We start from the raw sequence: 22361 nt of genomic DNA, 5'->3' as shown, positions 1-22361 counted from the left end.
TTTTGCTACTTTTAAATTCCTATCTCTCCACCTTATCCTCTCATTTTTGCTTCTTTTAAATCCTTTCCAACACTTCCAACACTTTTAAACCATTTTCCATGTTTTTGCCCATTGTTGGCTGTGTTGACCCATTGTTGCCACTATTAACCCCTCTTTACCATCAATCATGATGCCTCTAACCCATGTCTGCCACTTTTTTTATACATTACCCTATTTTTGCCACTTTTAAATCCCATTTCACCACCTTTCCCCCATTTTTGCCACAATCAAACCATTTTGCAACTTTCAACCTATTGTTACTTCTGTTGCCCCATTTATGCCACTGTTAACCCCTTTTTAACATCTTTTATGGCCTTTTATGCCCATTTTTGTCATTTTTGATACATTTTTGCCACTTGAAGCACATTTTATTAGTCTCATCCATTTGTACAGCTTTTAAAATCCCACCTATCTTTTCCTCTATTTTTTTTCCAATTCAACCTATTTTGATTCTGTTAAGAAATAGGGGCTTTACATATTGAAGAAGGCTATACTCTGCACAAATTAATAAAAATACTTGCTGCTTTGATAAGAGTGGTAATTATTCAGTTAAAAAATGGTTATCACAGCTTAATTTTACAAAAGACAATGATTTGGCTGACCTCCCAGGGCCTTCAATTTGTGTGGGCCCCAGAAAGTTCTCCCCTTTCTCCCCCCTTATGGTCGGCCATGCTTTGAGGCAGCTTGGAGCTCGGAGCCCCAGGCAGTTTTCTATCTCTGCCTAATGCTAAACCACCTGAGAGTTACATGAAATAGAGTGCTTGTAGATAGTTTCAGTTTGATTTTTTTTTTCAGTTCTTTCAGGATTATAAATGTTCTGTTTTGAACTCCGCAAAGCTTTTGAATTGCTCCTTACATGAGCAATGCTCTATAAATAAGCATATTTTGCCTTTCAGTTGGTTTTATTATCGTAATTATCTGAAGGTAATTAAATCGTGGGTCTACAGACTGCTTTTACCTTAAATTTATAATTAATACATTTTGTACAACGTGTTCAGAGCAAAAAATTGTGATGTTATGCTCCCCTCCTGCGATGAGCACTTGTAGGTACAACATCCACTGGGCATGCGCAGAACCGCGTTAGCCTACATTTGTTCCCAGACATCATCACAGGTTCAACTGCACATCCTTTTCCACAAAGAGGGACGGCTTTTCATTTACTTGTGCTCTTTTTTTTAACCTTCGGTGACACTGCAGCTGCGGTGTAAGAAAAAAGAAACAGCACGGAGGGAGGAGAAGCCATAAGATGAAGAAACGTTATGTGGACGCGAACAGGCTACGGAAAATGAAAAAACTGAAAATAACGGAGAGGCTGTCTGAAAGGTATCTGGCGCCGCCGTGAGCCGCGTCGCGAGCCTGGCGGCGGAGGCTGCTTTTGTTGTGGTGCTCGTCTTTGTGTGTGAAATTCAGCCGTCGTCATCCTGCTCACCTGTCTGCCCCACGTCCCTTTACATTGTCCATGCCTCAACGTTAAATGCAAGTCAGAGTTAACGACTAAATAGGCTCCATTACGGATAGTCTCAGGAGAGACGCGTAGAAATGTAGTGCGAGTTATTTCATCCGACATTGTTTACAGAACGACTGAGATACGGACCTGTGTGAGATGAGCAAGTTACCACTGGCCCCCTTCTCCTCGGGATGTCTTCCTCCCTTTAATGTGGTTCTTTTTCTCATTATGATGAGTTTAAAGCCAATATTTGCATCTCATTTAATCTTAAATGCAGTGTCTTCCACTGACACTAAAGAGAGCAACTTATGATTTTGCACGTGAGGTAGAAGAGAAACTACTTGAATTGATAGGTTCACATGAGCAAGAAAATTTTTTAAATCACTTTATTTTGAAAAATGAAGCATTGTGTTGTGTTGTCATAAACTGGTTAAACATATTTGATTTTTAAATGTAACATAGTTGTAGTTATGTGGCAGTTATTAAAAATGTGTCTGTTAAATTAAAAGATATGCTCTTTGTGTGTTAAAAAAGAAAGATAGGAGCTGTTTTGCAGAATGTTGTCTTCAGTATTTTCCCTATATTAGTAAGGTACATTTTTGTGTGATGGCCTGCATATTTAGTTTCTGTTACAGATACAAGATAATGTTTTTAAAAGGGAGAATATGCTTTTTGAATAGGATGGCATTGATTTTTAACAGGATTTTGAACCATGTGCAGTAGGATGCTGTGGTGCTCCTTCTCTCCTCCAGATGAAATATTGCCATGGTTACCAAACAAAGAGGGGCTGATGTGATAGCAGCCTATGGACGAGCAGAACAAAGGAGCACAAACCACAGCCCCTGTTTGTCTCGTGGTTGCTCATAAAACCAAGGAGGGAAAAGTCATTGTTCTCTCCTCAAAGTGACTGCTGAATTATAGGTTTAGCAGTGTGCTTCTAATGCCACATCAATTCTTTTGCTAAAATTTCCAAGAATGAAAGGCTAGAATACACCAAAGCAAGCACACCCCCTCTGCTGATGTTTTATGTGTAGTCATTGCAGGCATCTGTCTTGTTGCAGTGCCTACACCGTCCTGAAGTTTATGATGATGTGGACGCTGGTGCTGCTGGCAGATTTCATCCTTGAATTCAGATTGGAGTACCTGTGGCCGTGCTGGCTCTTCTTTGGCAGCGTGTACACCACTTTCCACTGCCATGGACTGGTGAGAATCCAGCCTGTTTGATTTCATACTGTGTGATGATGACTCTGAAGCATTTTACAGTAATTGCTGTTTTTCTCTGTTTGCAGGTTATTTGTGTTGTTTTTGTGTGTGCTGCCTTCACGCTGGACATTTTTTGTTTGATATTTGTTCCTTTACATTGGCTGTTCTTTGTGGCAAGCACTTATGTATTATTCAACTACATATGGCATACAGGTATGTTGGGTATTGTTTGTTTTATTGCCTGTCTTCTCTGACATATAGATCCAAAACTCTGTTCCTAGTAGAGTTGTCACAATGCAAGAATTTTAAACTTTAATATTATACTGGTAAGAATATATAGATATTATCACCTCTTGTCATACCACCACAACAAAACTAGAAGTTGCAGTCACTCAATATTGGGAACTTAAATGCTATAAGCATCAAAAATTGCAAGTAAACTCCTGAACACTGTTTAAATTGCACAAATACACTTGTAGTAATTTACGTTATTCTAAAATACACCTCTCAACAGAATTTACTACAACATAAAACCTCGAAATTTCATAGAAATAACAACAAACATTGCCTTAAACAGAGGTTTAAAAAACACTCTCTGAAGATTAACAATTCCCTAAAAGTAAAAAAAAGTAAAGATCTTTTAAGATTTGCACTCCAAGCCCTACAATAATTTCAGTGACTACTGTAAGCTTATTTGGTGCTAAGGATCTCCTGGAGTCTTGAATACAGTTGTGAGATGGCCACTCGGTTCATTTTCAATGTCCAACTTTGATCTGTATTTTGTCTTGATTGAGAAAACAGCAGAAAAACCTATCTTGTACTGGTAGGATGCAGCAAAAGTAAGGAGTGTGGCCAGGGCTCTCCTACGTGGTATGGGTATTCCTTTTCTACTCCAATCCAAAATGCAGACAATGTCTTGGACTTGAACTGCAACCACATTGTTGAATGACATCAATAAACTGCTCCTCTTCTGCAGTGCTGAAGTCAAACGCTGGCGTTGCTAAGCCCTGCTTGTCACGCTCCCTCGTCATGATGCTATGCCCCTGGGGTGGGGGCACATGCCTCACTTTGGGAGCCACTGCATTAAACCATTGAATAATTAAAAAGGGTTTAATACTACTCCTGCCATACCAATGCAGATTGCTGTCTGTATTGTTGTTTGACTCTTTTATGATAGCACACAACTTTTTTTGCCGCTTTTACTGACTTAACTAATAGCTAGGAAGTATGACTGTCCTTTATACATAAAAAACAGACAAGTCTGAGTTTTCACTGTCCTGGACTGCAAGTACAAAATTGCATTTTTTCAAGAGATTTGTGTGCTTTGTGTGTCATCACTTTAAGAAAACATGTCTTCCACAGCTAACAAACAATTAAAGTACTTGGAAAGGCATTTAAAATAGTCTAATGCAGGGGTTTTCAGTGTGGGGGAGTGAGCTTACCCTCAGAGAAAATAATTTATTCAGTGGACCCCAACCCCGATAAAGATTCAGAATGAAAAAGAAAACAACAACAACAACAACAACCATATTATCAAATATTTATGTCTAATCTGTAACAATTTTTAACATGAATATATTTTGGATATTTTGGTCTGCAAATGTTCTGAAACATCTGTCTTTCCCAGGCATCAGTTATTTGGTTTCAGTAATAAATCTATCGCCAATACTACCTAAATATTATCCTTACGCTTCTATTTGGTGGGAACTAATTAAATTTTCATCTATACAGTTGATGCAGGATTGCATAAAAGCAGACCATCCTTGCTTTTGATCAGTGCTTTTGCACTGATCATTGACCGAAATTCCTTTCACCTCCTGTTAAAAAATTACCAGAGTTTGGTCACTAGACTTTTTGCTTAGTCTTCAGAAGTCTATCCATTTTGCTCCACGCACAGCAGCAGTTAGCAAAGCAAATCACCTTTTTTTCTGGTTTTCTGGTTCTGCGCTTCCCCAGAAGTTTTGTGGCGCCCCCCAGGGGAGGCCTGCCTCACACTTTGCTGGTCTAATGTAAACTGACAGCATGCTACTGCTAGCTTACTGTCTGCCATCAGTTAAGCTTTGCTCAGAATGTGTTCAAACACAAAAGTGGTCAAGTCATAGACAATGTTCAGGAGTTTGCTTGCTGTTTTTGATGGATTTTTTCCTCACAAAAGCACAAATTGAATAAAAGAAGTTGTTTTTTTCTTTGAAGTGTTGGCACTTTCCAATACTGTCATAAGGCTAATATTATTATATAGTATAGATTTAGCATATATAAGTTGATTATTGTGTCGTACACTGCCTGGCCAAAAAAAAAGTCGCCACCTGGATTTAACTAAGCAAATAGGTACAAGCCTCCTATTGGATAATTACTGCATGGGCGATTATCTTTCAGCTGGCAACAAGTTATTTAACCCCAGCTGATGCAATGAGTAACTTCTCATTTCTTAAACAACCATGTCGAAAGACACATCCTGTGGTCGTGAAAAAGATGTTAGTCTGTTTAAGAAGGGTCAAAACCACTAATCAGTAAGGCTAACCAGAAAAAAAAGCTTCAGTTTGCTAGGGAGCATAAAGATTGGACTCTGGAGGAATGGAAGAAGGTCATGTGGTCTGATGAGACCAGATTTACCCTGTTCCAGAGTGATGGGCACATCAAGGTAAGAAGAGAGGCAGGTTAAGTGATGCACCCATCATGCCTAGTGCCAACTGTACAAGCCTGTGGGGGCAGTTCTGTGATCTGGGGTTGCTGCAGTTGGTCAGGTCTAGGTTCAGCAACATTATGTGCCCAAAGAATGAGGTCAGCTGACTACCTGAATATACTAAATGACCAGGTTATTCCATCAATGGATTTTTTCTTCCCTAATGGCATGGGCATATTCCAAGATGACTATGCAAGGATTCATCGGGCTCAAATTGTGAAAGAGTGGTTCAGGGAGCATGAGACATCACTTTCACACATGCACACACTTTGCACAGTGGTCAGACTCTCCCATCATCAATACAAGATCTTGGTGAAAAATTAATTCAACACTGGATGGAAAATAAGTCTTCTGACATTGCAGAAGCTTATCGAAACAATGCCACAGCGAATGCGTGCTGTAATCAAAGCTAAAGGTGGTCCAACGAAATATTAGCGTGTGACCTTTTTTGGTGGCGACTTTTTTTTTTTTGGCCAGGCAGTGTATCTTGTACAGAAAAATGGGCTATAGATATTACCACTGGGAATGTGAGTTTTCATGTAACTCTTGCATTCACTAAGTACCATCACTTTTGCTGTCCTGGAGGTGGGGGTTGGGTTAAGAGTGGGGCAGACAATGTGAGGTCATATGCAAAAGGTCTACAAGTATCAAAGTATACAAGTTTTACTCAAAAATTTAAATGTTTTGCTGCTTTTTAGTTGCTCAAGATGCTGTTAAATAAGTAATAACACATCTCATTATGTTCATATGTGTCTGCAGAGAAAGGCATCTGTATATCGACAGCATCCCTGTGGATTCTGCTGGTGTACACAGAGGCTTCACTCCGACTCAAAGACCTTAAAACCTCTCATGCCAACCTATCTCATCTTTTTGCTGCACACTGGTATTTTAACTCAATTTAAATCACTCTTTCAGCCTGTAACAGAGGTTTAGATTGCCACACTTCAAAGTCATTGAACTGATCTAATATTAAACTTTTAGTCATTCCCTGTGTGGTTTTGAGAAATGACTTTGATGAGTGTGCATCAAGTACTTCAGGAGAAAACCTTTGATGCTACGTACTAATTACTAATCAAATATTAAATGAAAGCTTTAAAAAGTATTCAATCTATAAAAGAGTAGCTATTAATAATGTAAAATTTGGTATTCAAGATGTGTTTATATCTTATTAATGCGGCACACATCTTCTGTCTCTCTCCTCCTTTGTATTCACATTCAGCATTGGATATCCTGTAGTGTATCTTGGCTTTTATGCCACCTGCTATTTCACCAACATCTTCAAGCTGCGCATACAGAAAGCCGTGCAGAGTGAGAATGACTTCCACATGCACCTCTTGCAGCACTCTCTGCCTCCAGGCCTGCAGGTTTACCCAAAGAACAGCACAGATGGCAGCAGCAGTGAGTCTATGTACCTCCACTTTATGCAATCTCATTTACCTTTATTACATTCTGCAGGGTGTTGTTTAGAGAAAGTTGTGTGTCCGTTGCTATGGGATGGACCAGGGTTTCTGCAGAATGCACCTTTTGATTGTGTAATCATTTAAAGGTACAACGGGTCAAATTTTTGTACTTGGAAACATAAAACCTGGTTTATAACCTGCACTTTTAATACCTAATGTTAATCTAAAAGTTGGTTGTGGCTTATTTATCTAGACGGCTTATATGCCAGCAGAAAGTGCAGAGATGTCACTACAGCAAGTTTTGAAACTGCCATTGCATGAGACCTAACACGAATGAAAATGATCCCCATTCATTGGGTATTGCATGTTGTGGAATACACAATAATATCGACCACACTGGCTGAGGTTGATGACACTTACTAACTTCTTCCCCCTCATTATGTCACAACCATGCATTAAAGAAAACAGGAAGTATACTGTTTAGTACTGTAAATAAACATTGTGGAGTAGTGTTCCTTGAGCAATTCCTAGCATACGTTGAAGGTAGCATACAGCATGAATGAGGAAGGCTGCTTTTGACAGCTTTTCTCTATTCTTTGCAAAGTTTGTGACTTCTGTTAAATATAATTAAAGTAGGGGGCCCATGTTATATAGAGCAGTGATGGTTCATCCTTGAGCCTGAGAATCCTGGCCTCTAGAAGGATGAGTCCATCTACTTTGTGACCACAGTTAGAGCTGTGGAGCTTTGTCGAAGATCCAGTGTTTTAATTTTCAACTTCTTGAACCAAATGAGGGCGTCAAGCAGTATTAATATGTAGGGTTTAATATTCAGTGCAGGGTGTTTAGAGGCTTCAGATCCAGGTTCAATCAAAATCCTTTTGATTGTAACAAGTCTTAGAGCTCTGAAGAACTTTTCTATCAACAACAGCCCACCTGTGGAAATGGAAATGTTCTACCTTTTGTATCTTTGCTCACCCTCTCTGACATTTCCCCATGCTTGTATTAGCAGGTCTTAAAACAGTTATAAAGCAATATTCACCTTTGCTTTTGCAGCTCATAAAGAGGCTTCAGTTTTGATTTCTAACCAGCTGAAACCTCCTCACAGGAGCTTTAATGGTACAGTTTTTTACACAGAAGACATCACATAGAGATCATAGGAGACTAGTGACCTCATGTTATTCTTCTTTCCTGTACTTGCAGGCTCAAAATGGAAGACAAAGCCTGAGCTGACTCAGTATCAGTGTCAGAACAGTGCTGTAGTGTCCCACGACGAGGGACATGTTGCTGACTGCCTCCAGATCCGCAGTGAGGAAAGAGTGACAGAGAAGGGAACACAGGAGGTAAAGTCAGCCGAAACAGACAGGCGGCCATCATCGATTAAAACTGGTGAGTCCAGAGATATGCACCATAGTGGAGCAGGAGGACCAGAATCCTCCAGAACTGCTGAAAATCTACCTCAAGAAGAGCAAGGAAGTAAAGCCACACGGGCAGCAGCAAAAAGCTCCTCGCCAAAAGCCCGCAGAGGCAGCACAAACACTCCTCCACCTCCTGCAGGAAGGACGGAGAAGAAACAGAGATCAAACTCCAAAACCACCAGCCCTAACCAGGACGTGATGGATAAGAATGCCATTGCTGCTCAGAATTGCCACGCTGAACAGATGACAAAGTATGCCTCCTTATCTTCGTTTTCACACAGCTTCAAAAATGTCTTTTCCTCTGTAACTTGCACTATCATATCTTTCAGGCTGGAGCAGGAGCTGAAGAGACTAAAGAATGAGCTGCAGACGAGTAAGCAGAGCGAGCAGGAGCTGCGGAGTCACATCTGCAACCTGACCAACAGTGAGAGGAGCCTGAGACCAGAGGTAGCTCTGCTCAGACAGTCAAACATGCTTCTGCAGAGCAAGTGAGTTTACTGCAACACCCCCTGCTGTTACTCTGTCTCTGGATCATTCTGTTGGCTAGTAATTAACTAGATTTCCCACAAATCCTTAGAAAGTCTTCAAAAGTCAGGAATTAGATTTTTAAATTTTAGGTCATAGACTGTATTTAGATGTCTAACAGTTACTTGAGAGGGTCATACTTTTTTCATGTTGATTTGACTAAGATATGTCTGAAAATGTCACTGTCTATTGAGTATTGCATGACTGTTTACTGCTCTTTTTTTGTGGACTTGTTTGCTCATGCAACAATGAACAGCATTTAATAAAGGTTTTACGGCCAGATATGTTTTTGTTCACAAACCGCCAATAAAAAGGAAAGGAGACAAAATTGCCAGTTTAAGGAAATTTTATCCCAGGATCAAAAACACAAACAGGAAATCTAGTAAAGCATTTTTGTGTGCTGTGAAATTTCTACATAATCTGATACATACAGACTACATAATCTGATACGTTGAATGACTGTGAAACTATGAAGTGGACTTTTAGTCCTGCAACTTTGAATAATTCATCTTTTTTTAACAAAAATATTTTGATAGGTGAGTTGTGTTTTTTTGGATTTGTCTCTGTTGACCATTTGCAGTCACGTGACTACCATTAGTTCATGTACTGCAGTGGATGTTCATCAGACTTGTATTTAATGAACATTAAATACACATTTGCCGGCGGTAGCCTTTGTCCATTCATTGATTCTATCGCAGTTGAAATGTTGCTTTTAAAAATGCTGTTTTAGGCCTCATAAAAGGATCAGCAGATATATTTTACTGACATTTAAAGCTTTCTCAGCTTTGTTTGTATTATTTAGCACTGGCATTCAATAAGAATTGTCTCTTTGACCCCTTGGTGGGGGTAGGATGGACATTATGATGTCAGATGCAAAATGTCTAAATTATACCTGTAAAAATAACTGTTATTATAAAGTAGACTTGCTCTTTTGATATATAGTTGTCATAAATGTATGTATGGAATAAATGTTGGATATATAAAGGTGGAAAAAATATCTATATCAACATATTCCAAAAGTGTAAAAAAAATACTGTCTCTTAATCTAACCAACCATCAAAAATTGTATTAATTGAATGTACTGTTACAGAACACTGAAGACCAGATAATCCAAAAATATTTTAAAAGTTAGTCAGGTTGAAAAATCTACATTTATGTTTAATCTATTGTTAAAATAGATTGTAAAGATTCTTATGGGTTTCCTGTCTTGTATTTTAGCTGAAAACAGTTCCTTTATTCCATCCAGTCATATTCAAACCACCAAAAATCCACCACATCAAATCCACATCCACCAGCCAGAGCCTTCAGATCTTTTTTTGAGTTGAGTGTGCTCTGCACAGATTGGATATGACATGCTCCAGTTTTTAAAGCAAGGTGCTCTCCAGTGACTCAACAACTACAAAGCAGATAAAAAACACATTAAGTATAAATGTGTGCTTAAGTTAGTATAAGACAACTTGAATGTGGCATTGACCCACTTATTTTTGACAGGATTTAGGGTAAATTTAACACCTCTTTATTTTTCTCCAGGATTCTGTGTCTGACTAAAACCAAGCAGAGGGATAAACAGAGCAGTGCAATGCTAGAGAAGAAGACCAGAGCAGAGACGGAGGCCAGACTCTCTCTGGAGAAACAGTTGGCTGAGCTTCAGGCTCAGAAACTAGAGGAAGCAGCCAGCACAGCACAGAGTCTAACAAACAGGTACATCACACCTAACAAACCTCTAAGTTCATTGTTACTGAGATGGCTCTGTGCCTGGACAGAGATGCTGGATCTGCATTTGTTTTTTTCTGAGTAGAATAAAATGCTGCCTGTGAATGTATGGCTGAACATTTTCAGAAATAGTTTCAATCATGCTTCTTTATTTTCTGGCTTAGATTTAGAAACATATTAAAGTCGTATGCCATGCTTTAGTATGAAGCTGAAACCAGAAAATGGTTAGCTTAGCCTTGCATGGTTGGAATCAGTGGGAAACAGTTTGCTTAGCTGTGTAAAAAGTAATAAACCCTCTTGAAGAACAGCAATAACTTGTTTAACCCTCTTTCGGGCAGGGAACCATACAGGGCCACTTTAGTCAACTTCTTCATGGCCCCCCCAACTCACTGTGATACAGTAGAACCAGAGTGGTTTTTCTCAGTCAATCAGTGGAGATCAGTCCATGTCACAGTAGTGACATCACACCATCCGACCAATCAGCAGTGGCCAAGGGCATCTCAAACTTTCTGTTTCCTAAAGAACTCGAAAAATGCAGTTATACATCTTTTTTGGTACCAATAAATGGACCTCAAATCATGACTAACTATGATAAGTTAATGAAACTCACACATAATAAAGGTAACTAGTAGTGCTACATGTCATGATAGGTTTTGCTTGCGTAGGATTTCTAGCAATTACGGAAATTTTAGTGTCAAAAAATGGAGGAACCATATATGGACATATGCCTGTTTAGGGTAGTAAAATGGTGTCTATGTTAAAATATATGGCCAATTCATCTAGCAACTACACTAAGGGTATTTTCTTGGAAAATAACTATTATGTAGGATAATCGTATTCTATAGTCTAGTTGGATGTTGCCACATGTTTGTAAAAATTAAGGAGGGATCCAGTGGTAAATTTGACTAATTAATAGAAATTTTCAGTCATTAAACAAAGTAGGTTTAGTAGAACAAAGTGATATATAACATGATTTTTTTTAATCAAAAGGAAATAAAAGATTTGGACACCAAAATGTGTATGTGATGTCATTGACCCATATATGTCGCCTAAAACTAACAGATTTTATATCAACACTGATGTTTTCCAATGCCTTGGACTTCAAGATGTAAAATTTCAGAGTTTCAGAGTTTATTTCCAGTAGTAAAGCTTTGTCCTGCTTTATTGCCAGTCCCTCATGTCAAAACAGAACTCTGCCAGGGCGCTGCTTCCCCTCCTCCACCTTCGCTTTATCTTCTTAAGTGCTCCAACTGAGTGCTTCGGTTTTAACGACTGATCTTTATTCAGATACTCAACCCAAAGTTGATTTGTTTAAACTTATTTTAAATATTGGCCGAACAAAATATTTCCCATGGTTTGAAAAGTTGTTTGATTTTCCTTTGAGATGTACCCTTGTGATAAAACTTCACTATTATGCTGCTTGGCTTGGGCTGTCTCTGTTTCCCCTCGTGGGAGCAGGGCAAATGTGAAAAAAATGTATGAAATGTCTTTAATCTCTGAGTAAAACATAAGCAAACTTGACTTCACTCAGTTTTTAAGGATTTATATAGCATCTGCTATATTGTTTAAACATTACATTATACCTTTTAATGATACTACTTAAATAGTAAAAGAGTTACTTTGTGACCTTTAGTCCTTCGCTAAGTCCTCTTTAGTTGAAGCCAGGCGTGCTGTTTCCTTCTGTTTTCAATACTTGGGCTATACTAGGCTAAAAAGACTAACCTATACATGTTAAACAACAGATATGACAAGAGTGTCAATCCTCGAAGCTTGACCGAAAAAAGTCAACTTTTTCCTGAAGTGCACACATTTTTTTAGATAGTTATATAATTTTTTTATTTTTTGGAAAAAAACATCCAAATGAACTGTCATGTTTCTTTCTGTGTGAACTAGTTTTCATTTCCAGATGATCCCGTCTTTTCTCACCACTCAAAACTGTGATTTTCTCCATCTTCTACACCAGGCAGGAACACTGTGAAAACCAAATGTTAAGGAAAAGAGTAAAAGATCTAGAGACAGAGTACAAACAACTACAGCTGGAGTTTCAAGTGAAAGAGAGTCAAGTGGTAGATCTAGAGAGTGATGTTGAGGTATCTTTTTTACACTTTTTGGGAATGAATTCAGTGTCTGTGAGTCTGAAGTGGTTTTAGTACTTGGTTGTTCTCAGTTTGGTCATGTAGCTTTTTTGTTTGGAGATTCTGTGTCAGTGATTGTTTGTGACTGTATTTTTTCATAGATTTTTCTTTGGATAGAGTTAGCATTTTTCCACTTTTTCATCACATCAGTATGCAGTTATGTGTAGTGTTTTTTTTTGTGTTTTGACATCAGGTGTGCGCATCGTTGAACATTGTGGTTTTTGGTTTGATTTTAGTGGTATCTCCATGAAGCATGCCATAACAGAAGCCGAAGCTTTCATAAATCAAGTAAAGTCAAGTTAATGTTAACAAAGAAAGAATCATCTCTTGAAGTGATAATGTAATGCTTGTGTGTTTTAAAATGGCTGGCCGCTTTATCATCACTGTGTAAAGGTTGTTTACTCTTTGGTGTATTGGTTCCCCAAGTGTACGGCCCCTAGCTGGTGTCTATGGGGAAAAAAGTGATTAAATTTAAAGAACAAAAGGGTTAAAATACTTGGGGAACCAAAGATCTTTTTCTGTCATGTCATCACACACGTTAAGTGATATTTCTTTTCTTTGGATCAGGCATTGGGAAAGTACCGCTGTGTGGAGAAAGAGACGGACATGCTGCTGTCCACTCTGTCAGCCATGCAGGAGAAAGCTCAACATCTGGAGTACAACCTGAGCGCTGAGACTCGCATCAAGCTTGACTTGTTCTCTGCCCTGGGTGACGCTCGCAGACAGCTGGAAATCGCTCAAGGTTCCCATCCTTTGCCTTAAAATTCTAGTGATTTCATACGGCTGTTTATTTACTCAATGTAAATATGGTGTGTACACTGTGTAATTTCAAGCCAACTCCATAACAGTCATGCAGGAATGTCAGCTCACACTGTGCAACTAAATTTACATTGTATGACAATCATGAACAACTTGTGTGCTCACACTGTACCAGTGAAGTCAAAACGGAGTTTCCTTTGAAAAGTCTCACCTACAGAGGTTGAAGACATACAGTGCTTAACAAATTTATTAGACCACCCTAACCCTAACCAAAGTAAGGTTTATGCCACGGCTGCCCTAAATTAACAGCATTGGTAATTACCAAAATCATTTTTTTTATGTTTCTGCAATGGTTAATACACCAATATGTAGAAGCTCTTTAACCCAAATGATATTTTTAATGCTAAAATATCATTATTATGGTTATCCATGAATTTTCAAATTTACTGATTTACAAAAAAATTGAAAAAATAGTAAAGCACATTAATATTTCTTGATTAATATGTCAAATTATAGTTATTTACTTGCATTCCTGATTCTGTATTTGGCACTCTTTTGTAATGTAACCTTCAGTTATGTGTTCCTCTGCCTCAACATTATACACTCTTGTCATACATTTAACCATTTTATTGCAAAATGGATGTATATTCTTACTTGCTTAAAAGTTGCTCCCTGGGTTACTCAAGCAGCAGGCTTTGGCTTTTCAGGGAGAGCATAGCTGGAAACCCCCTTATGGATAGATACATTAATCACAGTGTGTACTGAATACAATTAAATTAGCTCAGATGCGATGAATCCATAGTGGCATGAATCTAAAAATGAGGGCGCAACAAGCTTTATGCTATTATTGAGGAGGCTGGGGTGGAGGAGGTTAAGCTTTGCCAGTAGCAGCAGCAGCAGCAGGGGGATGTATCAGCATTAATTCAAGAAGGGATAAGTGAGAAGTACATCACATTTAAATACACTGCTGTGTTGAGAGAAAGAGCTGTGATTGGCCGTGGAAGCTCGGAGGCGATAATTGGGATCAGCTGTCCTACTGTGTCCTGCATGAACGAATGCTAAGCTTCATTTACTGGAGGCTAATGCCACTTACTATTGCCAATTAATTTTACAACCCAGCTTCAAAATCACAGAAATATTTCTTTAATACCTGTATTTCCATATCAAACTGTTGGCTGTGTGCTATTTACCAGTGCAATCATATACCAGTATAAAATGCTGCGACTTGTGCCATCATGACCAAAGATTAGCTACAAATGTCACACACTGCGGCGTTGACACTGTTGAAAATTCATCCCCAATCATTGTACCTCACATCGATCACAGTTGGCTGAGAGCTCAAATTCTGTACCAGCAGCTTTCAGGAGTGCAGCATCACATGGAGAAAACAGATGGTACCAAAAGAACTACACAGATACAGAAAAGCTGTACACTGCGGAATTTTCAGAACATGAAAGAAATCATCAGGCAGAAGCTGGTTTAAACATTTTCCTCCCCCTGCAAGTCCCCCAATACAGATGGAGACTTAGTAAATACTAATGCCACTTATATTCTGGTTTTTATTGTACCTCTTTGCTGGAATGCTTACTCTGTGTTGATTTGTGTAATTTGCCTGATAACAAGATAACTCAAATTGCCATCAAAAGGGGATTTTTTTTATTAAAAGCACTAGGAATGCACAATATTATTGGTACAATAGTATCAGCAGATATTAGCTCAAAAAGTTAAATACTAATATTATTAGACCATATATTGGCGACATATATAAGCTGAATAAATCATAGATCAGCCTTAAATATCAGCAAAATGTTCAACAGTACCATCAGGTATATGAGGTTGCCAAGGGTGCCCCACCCTCAAGGTGGCCCACCGTGAGCCCTGAAGCCCTAAAGCACCAAACCAATATATTGGTGTGTATATTGTTATCTGTATCGGCTAGTTTGGAAATAGCAGCATATTGGACATCCGCAAAAATCCATTATTGTGCATCCCTAAGCACCCAAGTTCCAGGAACTTCTCTGATAAGTCCCAGGGTGGTTATGCAAAAAATCAGGCATCCTGACTAGGGATGGGGATCGAAACCCGGGTTCATAAGGACCCAGTTCTGTGTTTTTGAATTACCCGAAAATCAATAACGTTTTAGCTTATTGATACTGCGATCGAGTCTCACAGGCTGTGTGACGTAACGTCATTTTAAAATAAGACTGTTGTAAAAACATACATCAGTTCTTTCAAGGGAACATATACTAAATGCACATCAATATTGTGCATCACCAGAATGTACCTTCAACTGTCGGCGTGAGGAAAAAAGACGCTGCCTGCAAGACACATGCAATCATATCCGCCTGCGCCGGGAGTAACATGCTGTCATTCCCTCTCTTTACCTGCTTCAGCTGCTCAGATAAATGCTGAAAAGTGCTCCAAAACTATGTAGCAATTTCTGATTGTTAAAAGTAGTTATCCAATGTAGAAATTCATGGTGAAATCAGCAGATTTGAAGTTAATTAGCAAGCTGAAAGACAGAAAATATGATGCGTTCAGGTAACCACAGTAAATTAGACAACTGTATACTATGTTATGATCTGTTCAAGTGTCACATAAAAATAGGAAAATTTCATTTTTGACGAGAAACCATACTAAATACAGTTGTGAATATGAAGAATGTATTTACATTTGAAGGATATAAAATAGATGTGATCGACTGAATTATAGCTTTTTAACTCAAGCTCTACTCAGCCAAGACCACTTTGAGTGTAAATATTTGTCTCCATTTTGTTTTTCCACCAAACTATAGAAAAGTTTCGATAGTGGTATTGATAAGGACTCGGATCAATAAGGAGTATCGATAAGGGTATCATTATCAATAAAAATTAATGATTCCCATCCCTAATCCTGACACAGCTAAGTTTCAGGAAGACAAAGTAAATCAATGGTATTATGCACTATCAGATCATTTTCTGATAAAGATTTAGATGCAAAAGATCTAGTGTGTAACAGACCAAGTGTAACTGTTAGTTTTTTGGGGTATATTTTTCTGATGTAAACCTTTTTATATATTTATTTGGATGTAGTCTAATGAAGGGTCTAGGTTGGGGGACATAGTTTCTGTAATCTATGATATGTAATTAGAATCTCATAAAATGTCTGTGTAGGTGTGCCGTTATCCAGGTATTTCAAAGCTAGATCTGAACAGGGCAACTAGATATGGCTTAGGTTAATAAAGACATGTCATCTTCCTCTGAGAGGCTTCAGTTCAAACACTGACTGGGGCCAGGGAGAAATAATTGTCAACCATTAGAATGCCAGTGATCCAAGTTTAAGAGTAGTTAGCAGAGTAGTTGTGCCCAATTCACCATGCCTTACGCCACTTTTAACCCATTTTTTCTGTTTTTTCATCAATTTTGCTACTTACAGCTGATTTTTGCTGCTTTTTCCCCATTTGCCCCTTCATTACTAATTTTTACTACTTTCAACCAAGTTTTGCAACTTCTTTCTATCCCTTTTAACCCATTTTTTGCTCTTTTTTGCTGCTCTGTGCCCATTTTTGCAACGTCCTTACCCCCTTTTCACTTATTTTTGCTACTTTTAAACAATTGTTGCCCACTTTGTATCCAATTTTGCCACTTAAAGCTGATTGTTGCTACCTTTTCTTGCTCCTTTTTTTGCTACCACTTTCAACCAATTTTTTCTACTTTTCATCAGTTTTTTGGACTTTTTTTAACAGTTATTCAATTCTTTACAATTAAAGCTGTCTCAGTTTCTCTAATTTATTTTGGCATCCTGATTTTTGTACACATTATGGCCTGTCTATGAAGTCTGGCATTACTTTAATTTCCTATTGGATTAGGCCAGTGTCCCCATCCACATTGTTTACATTACTGATTAAAAGATAATTCTGTTTTAAGAAAATGTGTTTACATTTTAAAAAAGGCTATATCATAGTAGGGCATAAATCGCCCTTAAAATGTCTTGAGTGTTACTCTGTGTTTCCAAGGGTTTAAATTCAGTCACAGGTCAATAATAAATTCAAAATATGAAGAAACTTTTGTAAATACATATTCTGTCTGAGTAATCAAGTGGATTAAACTCTGAGATGGAAACAGCTTCATGAACATTCAAGGTTGTTTTTATTGTAAGGGACCTGAGGAGTCCACTTCCTCAACAACAATGTTCATTTATAGGGTCATAATTTAACCAGAACTTTAGACTTTAATATCGAAATCAAAGAAAGGTGGTGTCTGTTTAAATTTCACAGCTGCACAAATAGACTGCAGAGTGTGTGAATGGCACATTGTCAGTGTTTTTGTACTGAAATAGTTTCTGGAGTTTTCTTGTGATTTGTATTGGATTGGTTTCTCTCCTGAACACCTGTCTTATGAAATAGATGGATTTTTTAAGCTCTACACTTTTGATTACCCCCTTTCATTAAATTAGGGGAGCTTGTATCATTTCATAACATGTATTATTGAAAAAGTATTGGAGTATTGAGATTATGCCAACCTTATTAACCTTCAGAACATGTAATATTCTTCATTACCACATCCTGCAGTGCCTAAACCCTTATGCATTCCCTTTGTTGCTCCTGCAGATAAAGTGATGAAGCAGGACAGGGAGATCCGGGACATGAAGCAGAAGATAGCAGAGGTGATGGCCGTCAGTCCTGGTGTGTCCTACATGGCTCCACGACCTCCGGTGCCACAGTATCTCACCAAGTTGCTCAACTCTGAGCGCTATGTGCTGAATCCACGCGCACTGATGTACCAGTGCCTAAAGAAATAAAAATGGATCTCCTTTTTTCAGATCCTCAGACCTCCTTTGCAGACCTCTCCTCCGTAAATCAGGAAGGGTAGGATTTTATTATAGAGCTAAATGACATCATGAAGTCATCTTCTTCCAGCCACGAGGAGAACCAGAATGAGCCTCTACTGTACAAGTCAAATGCCTTTTGCTGCACACATGGTGCTAACCTGACGTTGTTATTTATATTTGCTGATTCCTCTCACATTAAGGGGTGAAGAGTTTCACTCTAGTTTAAGATATTGAATATGCAGAGCTGCTGTAGGCACGACTTTTATAAGAAACACCTCTCCTTACAGCATCTAATTTAGTTGGGATGCAACAGAGAAAAGCACAGCTTTCTTAAAATCCTGAAAGAGCTGGACCCCTTATACATCCCAGATCAGTTAACATGATATATTCTTACATATGACATTTTCATACTCAGTTTCATAATGTACTGAAAAGTGAATATCTATCCCGCTGACACACTAAAGAGCTACTAAAAGAAAGCCTTATGACACAATAAATCTAATGTTTTAGCTGGAATTAAAGTAAGAGAAATTACTTAACTTCAACACTTTTATACTTACAAACTCTAAGATTTAAGAGACTTTAATGATCTTTCTTTGCAGATGGTAAACTCTAGAAATGTTTTCTAAAGTATTCAAACTATTGTGGCTAAAATGTTTGAGATTTTGGCTCCTAATGTGTAGAGTTTCCAATAGAAAGAAGGATCTAAAACGCCTTAAAACACTTGACTTTTTGACAGGTCTTCTTAGAAATAAAACACAACAATGAGCTGGCTTACTAGTACAAAGGTGCACCAGCTATGTGTAAGTTTAAACAAAGCTTAAGCAGCAACCTCAGATCCTGAAAAATGAAGCCAATGCGGAAGTACATAAAATTGCAATATCGCAAGTGTCCACTTGCGCACTCCCTGCGCACTGATTTGGTGCGTCTCATTTGATTGAGATTAGTGAGGACTTAACACAACTTACACAGAGCTGGTGTAAAAGAAGCCTGAAACTGAATTTAGCCATTGCTCACTTTCTTATATCATGCCTGTCTATGACATGTCAAAGTCACAGATTTGGTTGAAATATCTGTGAAATATATTTGAATACTTATAAATCAGTTATCAATATGTTCATAGAGACGATTATACAGAACTCTGTCAAAGTGCTTGTCAGTTTCAATTATTGATTTTCTTCACTTATTTAAAGATAAACAATAAACTATTTGACCATTACATGATAGGCCCAAACCATTTAACATACACTGATCACTTTATTAAGTTCAACTGCTCATTAACGCAGATACCTCATCGGCCAATCACATCGCAGCAAACGATGCATTTAGGCACGCAGACATGGTTAATACAAAGAGAAGTTCAAGCGAGTATTTGAATAGTAAAGAAAGATGATTTCAGTGGTGGTTCAAAATATGTTGGTGTAAGTGTTTCACAAACTGCTGATCTACTGAATGCACAGCCATCTGTAGTGTTTACAGTAGATGGTCTGAAAAAAAAGAAATATTCAGTGAGCGGCAGTTCTCTGGTTAAAGATGCCCTGTTGATGGAAGAGGTCAGAGGAAAACAACAGACTGGATCAAGCTTATAGAAAGGAAACAATAATTCAAATAAGTGAGAAATGAAGAAGAGCATCTGTGAAGCACGAGACACTGTCAGCTAAGAACAGGAAACAGGCTACAGTTCACTAAAACTGGGAAGTAGATGGCTGTAAAGCGTTGTCTTGTCTGATTGGTCTCACTTTCTGTTGAAACATTGGAATGGTAGGGCTCCGTATGCCTACTTCACTGGATTGCTGTCATCTGATTGGCTGGTTTGGCTGATTGTTTACAATTTTCATAAAGCATTGAAACAGTTTAATCAACAACAAACATTTGTCTGAAATTCTAAGTAACGTATGTATCAGGGTGCTCTTGCGTGTGCCTGTAAATAGAAGTTTAAGATGATTTGAATTGTGCTGAATTTCATATGAAAGCAATGAATTCACTAAATTGGTACTTTTATCTTTTAAAAGATTGGATTGAGATGCAGATTTCAATTTAACATATGTCTCTAATAAGTTGAGGAACAGAAGGTTATGTGTCTTTGTTTCACCTGACAGTTAAATAAAGATATTATTTCAATATGTGGCCGCTCTCATGGGACACAGACAAAGTGTAAACCGAATGGTTGCCATATTGTTTGGCCAGATTTAGACTTTGTCCACGAGTCAAAGTAGAGAAATGATGTTGACCAAACCGGCTCATGAATATAATAACTGTGCCTATATACATTACTTTCAAACTGGGAAGTAAAACTAATTAAATGTGAAAGAGTAATGTGTTTGAAATGAAGTGCTATGTACTGTTTTGTAGTTCTTTTCTTTCTTTTGTTTTTTTTTTTTTGTTTTGTTTTTTTTGTTTTGTTTTTTTACTCGCATTGTACAGAATTTAAAATGCCCACACAGCTGAAAAAAACACATGAAGTGGATGTTGCCATTTTGGTAGATTTTTTATTTAGAGTGTGTTTCTAGGGTGTTTTATATCAAAAATATTTTTTAGTCTTGCTGTAATTTTTATTATACTGCTGTAATTTTGTACGGCAATGTGTTTGTCAGCATGAAATGTGTTTTATTCAACTGTTATTTGAGCACACATTGTGACTTTAAGTATGTACATGAATATACTTGTACAAGGGCTACAGTTTCTTAGACTTTTGGAACAAATTATTTAAACAGTGATGCTCTGAAGGTCAGAATACGCTCCTGATGGGGTTTTGTATAAATAATTTAAAGAAATGAAATTGGTCTCATTTTTTTTGTCTGAGTATATTTTCTTACTTATTTTTATTCTAAAAATATTTAGAAATGTGTCAGAGAAAGACATTGAACACACACTGAGATTTTGTGGAGGTTTTTTCTTTTGTTAGTTAGTTTCTGTAATCATCAGAGTTTTCCAAGTTTTTTAGAAACTTATGGAAATTGTTTGGGATTTTTTGGACAAATGTTGAGCATTTCAGGGATAATTACTTTATACAAATTTTAGGAAATTGCGTGAATTGTGGGGTAAAATTTTCAGAAACTGGTATGGAAATTTTGAAGGATGATCTCAGAAATCTTAATATGAATTTTGATGAATTGTGCCATCATGAATTAGACTTTATGAAACTCTCACTGCTTTTTTTAATGTGCAAATCTAAAAACAAAAAGCTTACTTTTGGTTATTTAGGGGATTTTTTTTTCAAATGATTTTTTAAGATCTTTTGTGGGAATTTTTTTGGCCACTTTAAGTAAAAAAGGAAGTCTGCAATTTATATGCAAACTTTAAACAATTTTCGTAGTTATCTTTGGTGTATATATATATATGTATATATATTTGGTATATATACATTTTTGGTAATTTTTATTGATTCTTACTGAAAATTTTCATGTTAATTTTGGATTATTTGACAAACTTTAATTGTGATTTTCCAGAAATATTTTTCAGGATGAACAGAAATTTCATAAGAATTTTCAGATGTCATGAAAATATCCACAATTCATATGGAGAACCTACAATGTTTTTTTTTTTTTTTTCGGACACTCAAGAATATTCACAAGCTTGAATTTTTTTCCCCAGGAGTTTCTGGGAAAAAAGAGTCCTTTGTTAGACTTTTTCATTGATATTTCATGAACTTGCATCTAATTATTCAGGGTTTTTCTGAGAAACTTAAGGGTGTTTCCATGAGAAAAATTCAAGAATTCTCAAGTAAATTTTGGGGAACTCTGAGTATTTTCTAAGGAAGACTTTCAGAACCTGTAATAGAAAGGTTTTCATTTGCTGGGGAATCGTCAAAAACCTGAATTTTTGCGTGACAATTTTAAAAAAGGTTTCCATGCAAGTATTCACAGAAACCTTTGGATTTTTCATGAAATTTTTTGATAATTTTCATAGAAAGTGACTGAGAATTTTCATATAAAAATGTGTTATTTGGCAAACTTGAATTGTAATATTCCAGAAAAAACATTTTGACTTGTTTCAGAATTTAAAGAAAATTTCCTAAGAATGGTAGGATTTGTCATGAAAATGTTCACAATTTTTCAGGAGAACTTTCAAGGAAGTTTTTTTTCTTTGGAAACATACAAATATCCTTAAACTTTTTTAAAGGAATTTCTAGGGAAAACAGGCAGCCTTTTTAATCAAAAGGTTTGGATTATTTCAGGAATTACCTTCAATACACTTTTAGGGAGGTTTTTGGAAACTTTTAGGGAAACATTT

General features: G+C 37.3%; 1 protein-coding gene across 2 annotated transcripts; it reads left to right on the top strand.

Moving 5' to 3' along the window:
• Positions 1 to 1185: 1185 nt before the first annotated feature.
• On the top strand, positions 1186 to 20868 carry si:dkey-12h9.6 (macoilin). Of its 2 annotated transcripts, none has more exons than XR_005992906.1 (11): positions 1186 to 1362; positions 2548 to 2689; positions 2776 to 2902; positions 6132 to 6255; positions 6592 to 6770; positions 7826 to 7888; positions 7973 to 8438; positions 8517 to 8675; positions 10243 to 10413; positions 13128 to 13302; positions 17908 to 18030. XR_005992906.1 is itself a non-coding variant. In XM_041806202.1 (11 exons), the coding sequence occupies exons 1-11, from the start codon at positions 1286 to 1288 to the stop codon at positions 18096 to 18098; spliced, it is 1938 nt and encodes a 645-aa protein (XP_041662136.1). In that variant the 5' UTR covers positions 1186 to 1285; the 3' UTR covers positions 18099 to 20868. The 2 variants fall into 2 exon arrangements, 1 of the variants encoding a protein (XP_041662136.1); XM_041806202.1 differs by lacking the exon at positions 7826 to 7888 and adding an exon at positions 12389 to 12515 and having other exon boundaries at positions 17908 to 20868.
• Positions 20869 to 22361: the final 1493 nt, after the last annotated feature.

Source organism: Cheilinus undulatus, linkage group 14 (assembly GCF_018320785.1).
Source record: "Cheilinus undulatus linkage group 14, ASM1832078v1, whole genome shotgun sequence".
Lineage (NCBI taxonomy): Eukaryota > Metazoa > Chordata > Actinopteri > Labriformes > Labridae > Cheilinus > Cheilinus undulatus.
Note: the sequence above shows the minus strand (reverse complement) of the source record. Positions and strands in the feature narration are given on the sequence as shown.

Coding starts and splice junctions, on each gene's coding strand:
- si:dkey-12h9.6 (XM_041806202.1), top strand. CDS start 1,286: ATGAAGAAACGTTATGTGGACGCGAACAGGCTACGGAAAATGAAAAAA. Junction 6,771..7,972: donor CAGCACAGATGGCAGCAGCA/GTGAGTCTATGT, acceptor CTGTACTTGCAG/GCTCAAAATGGAAGACAAAG. Junction 13,303..17,907: donor ACAGCTGGAAATCGCTCAAG/GTTCCCATCCTT, acceptor TTGCTCCTGCAG/ATAAAGTGATGAAGCAGGAC.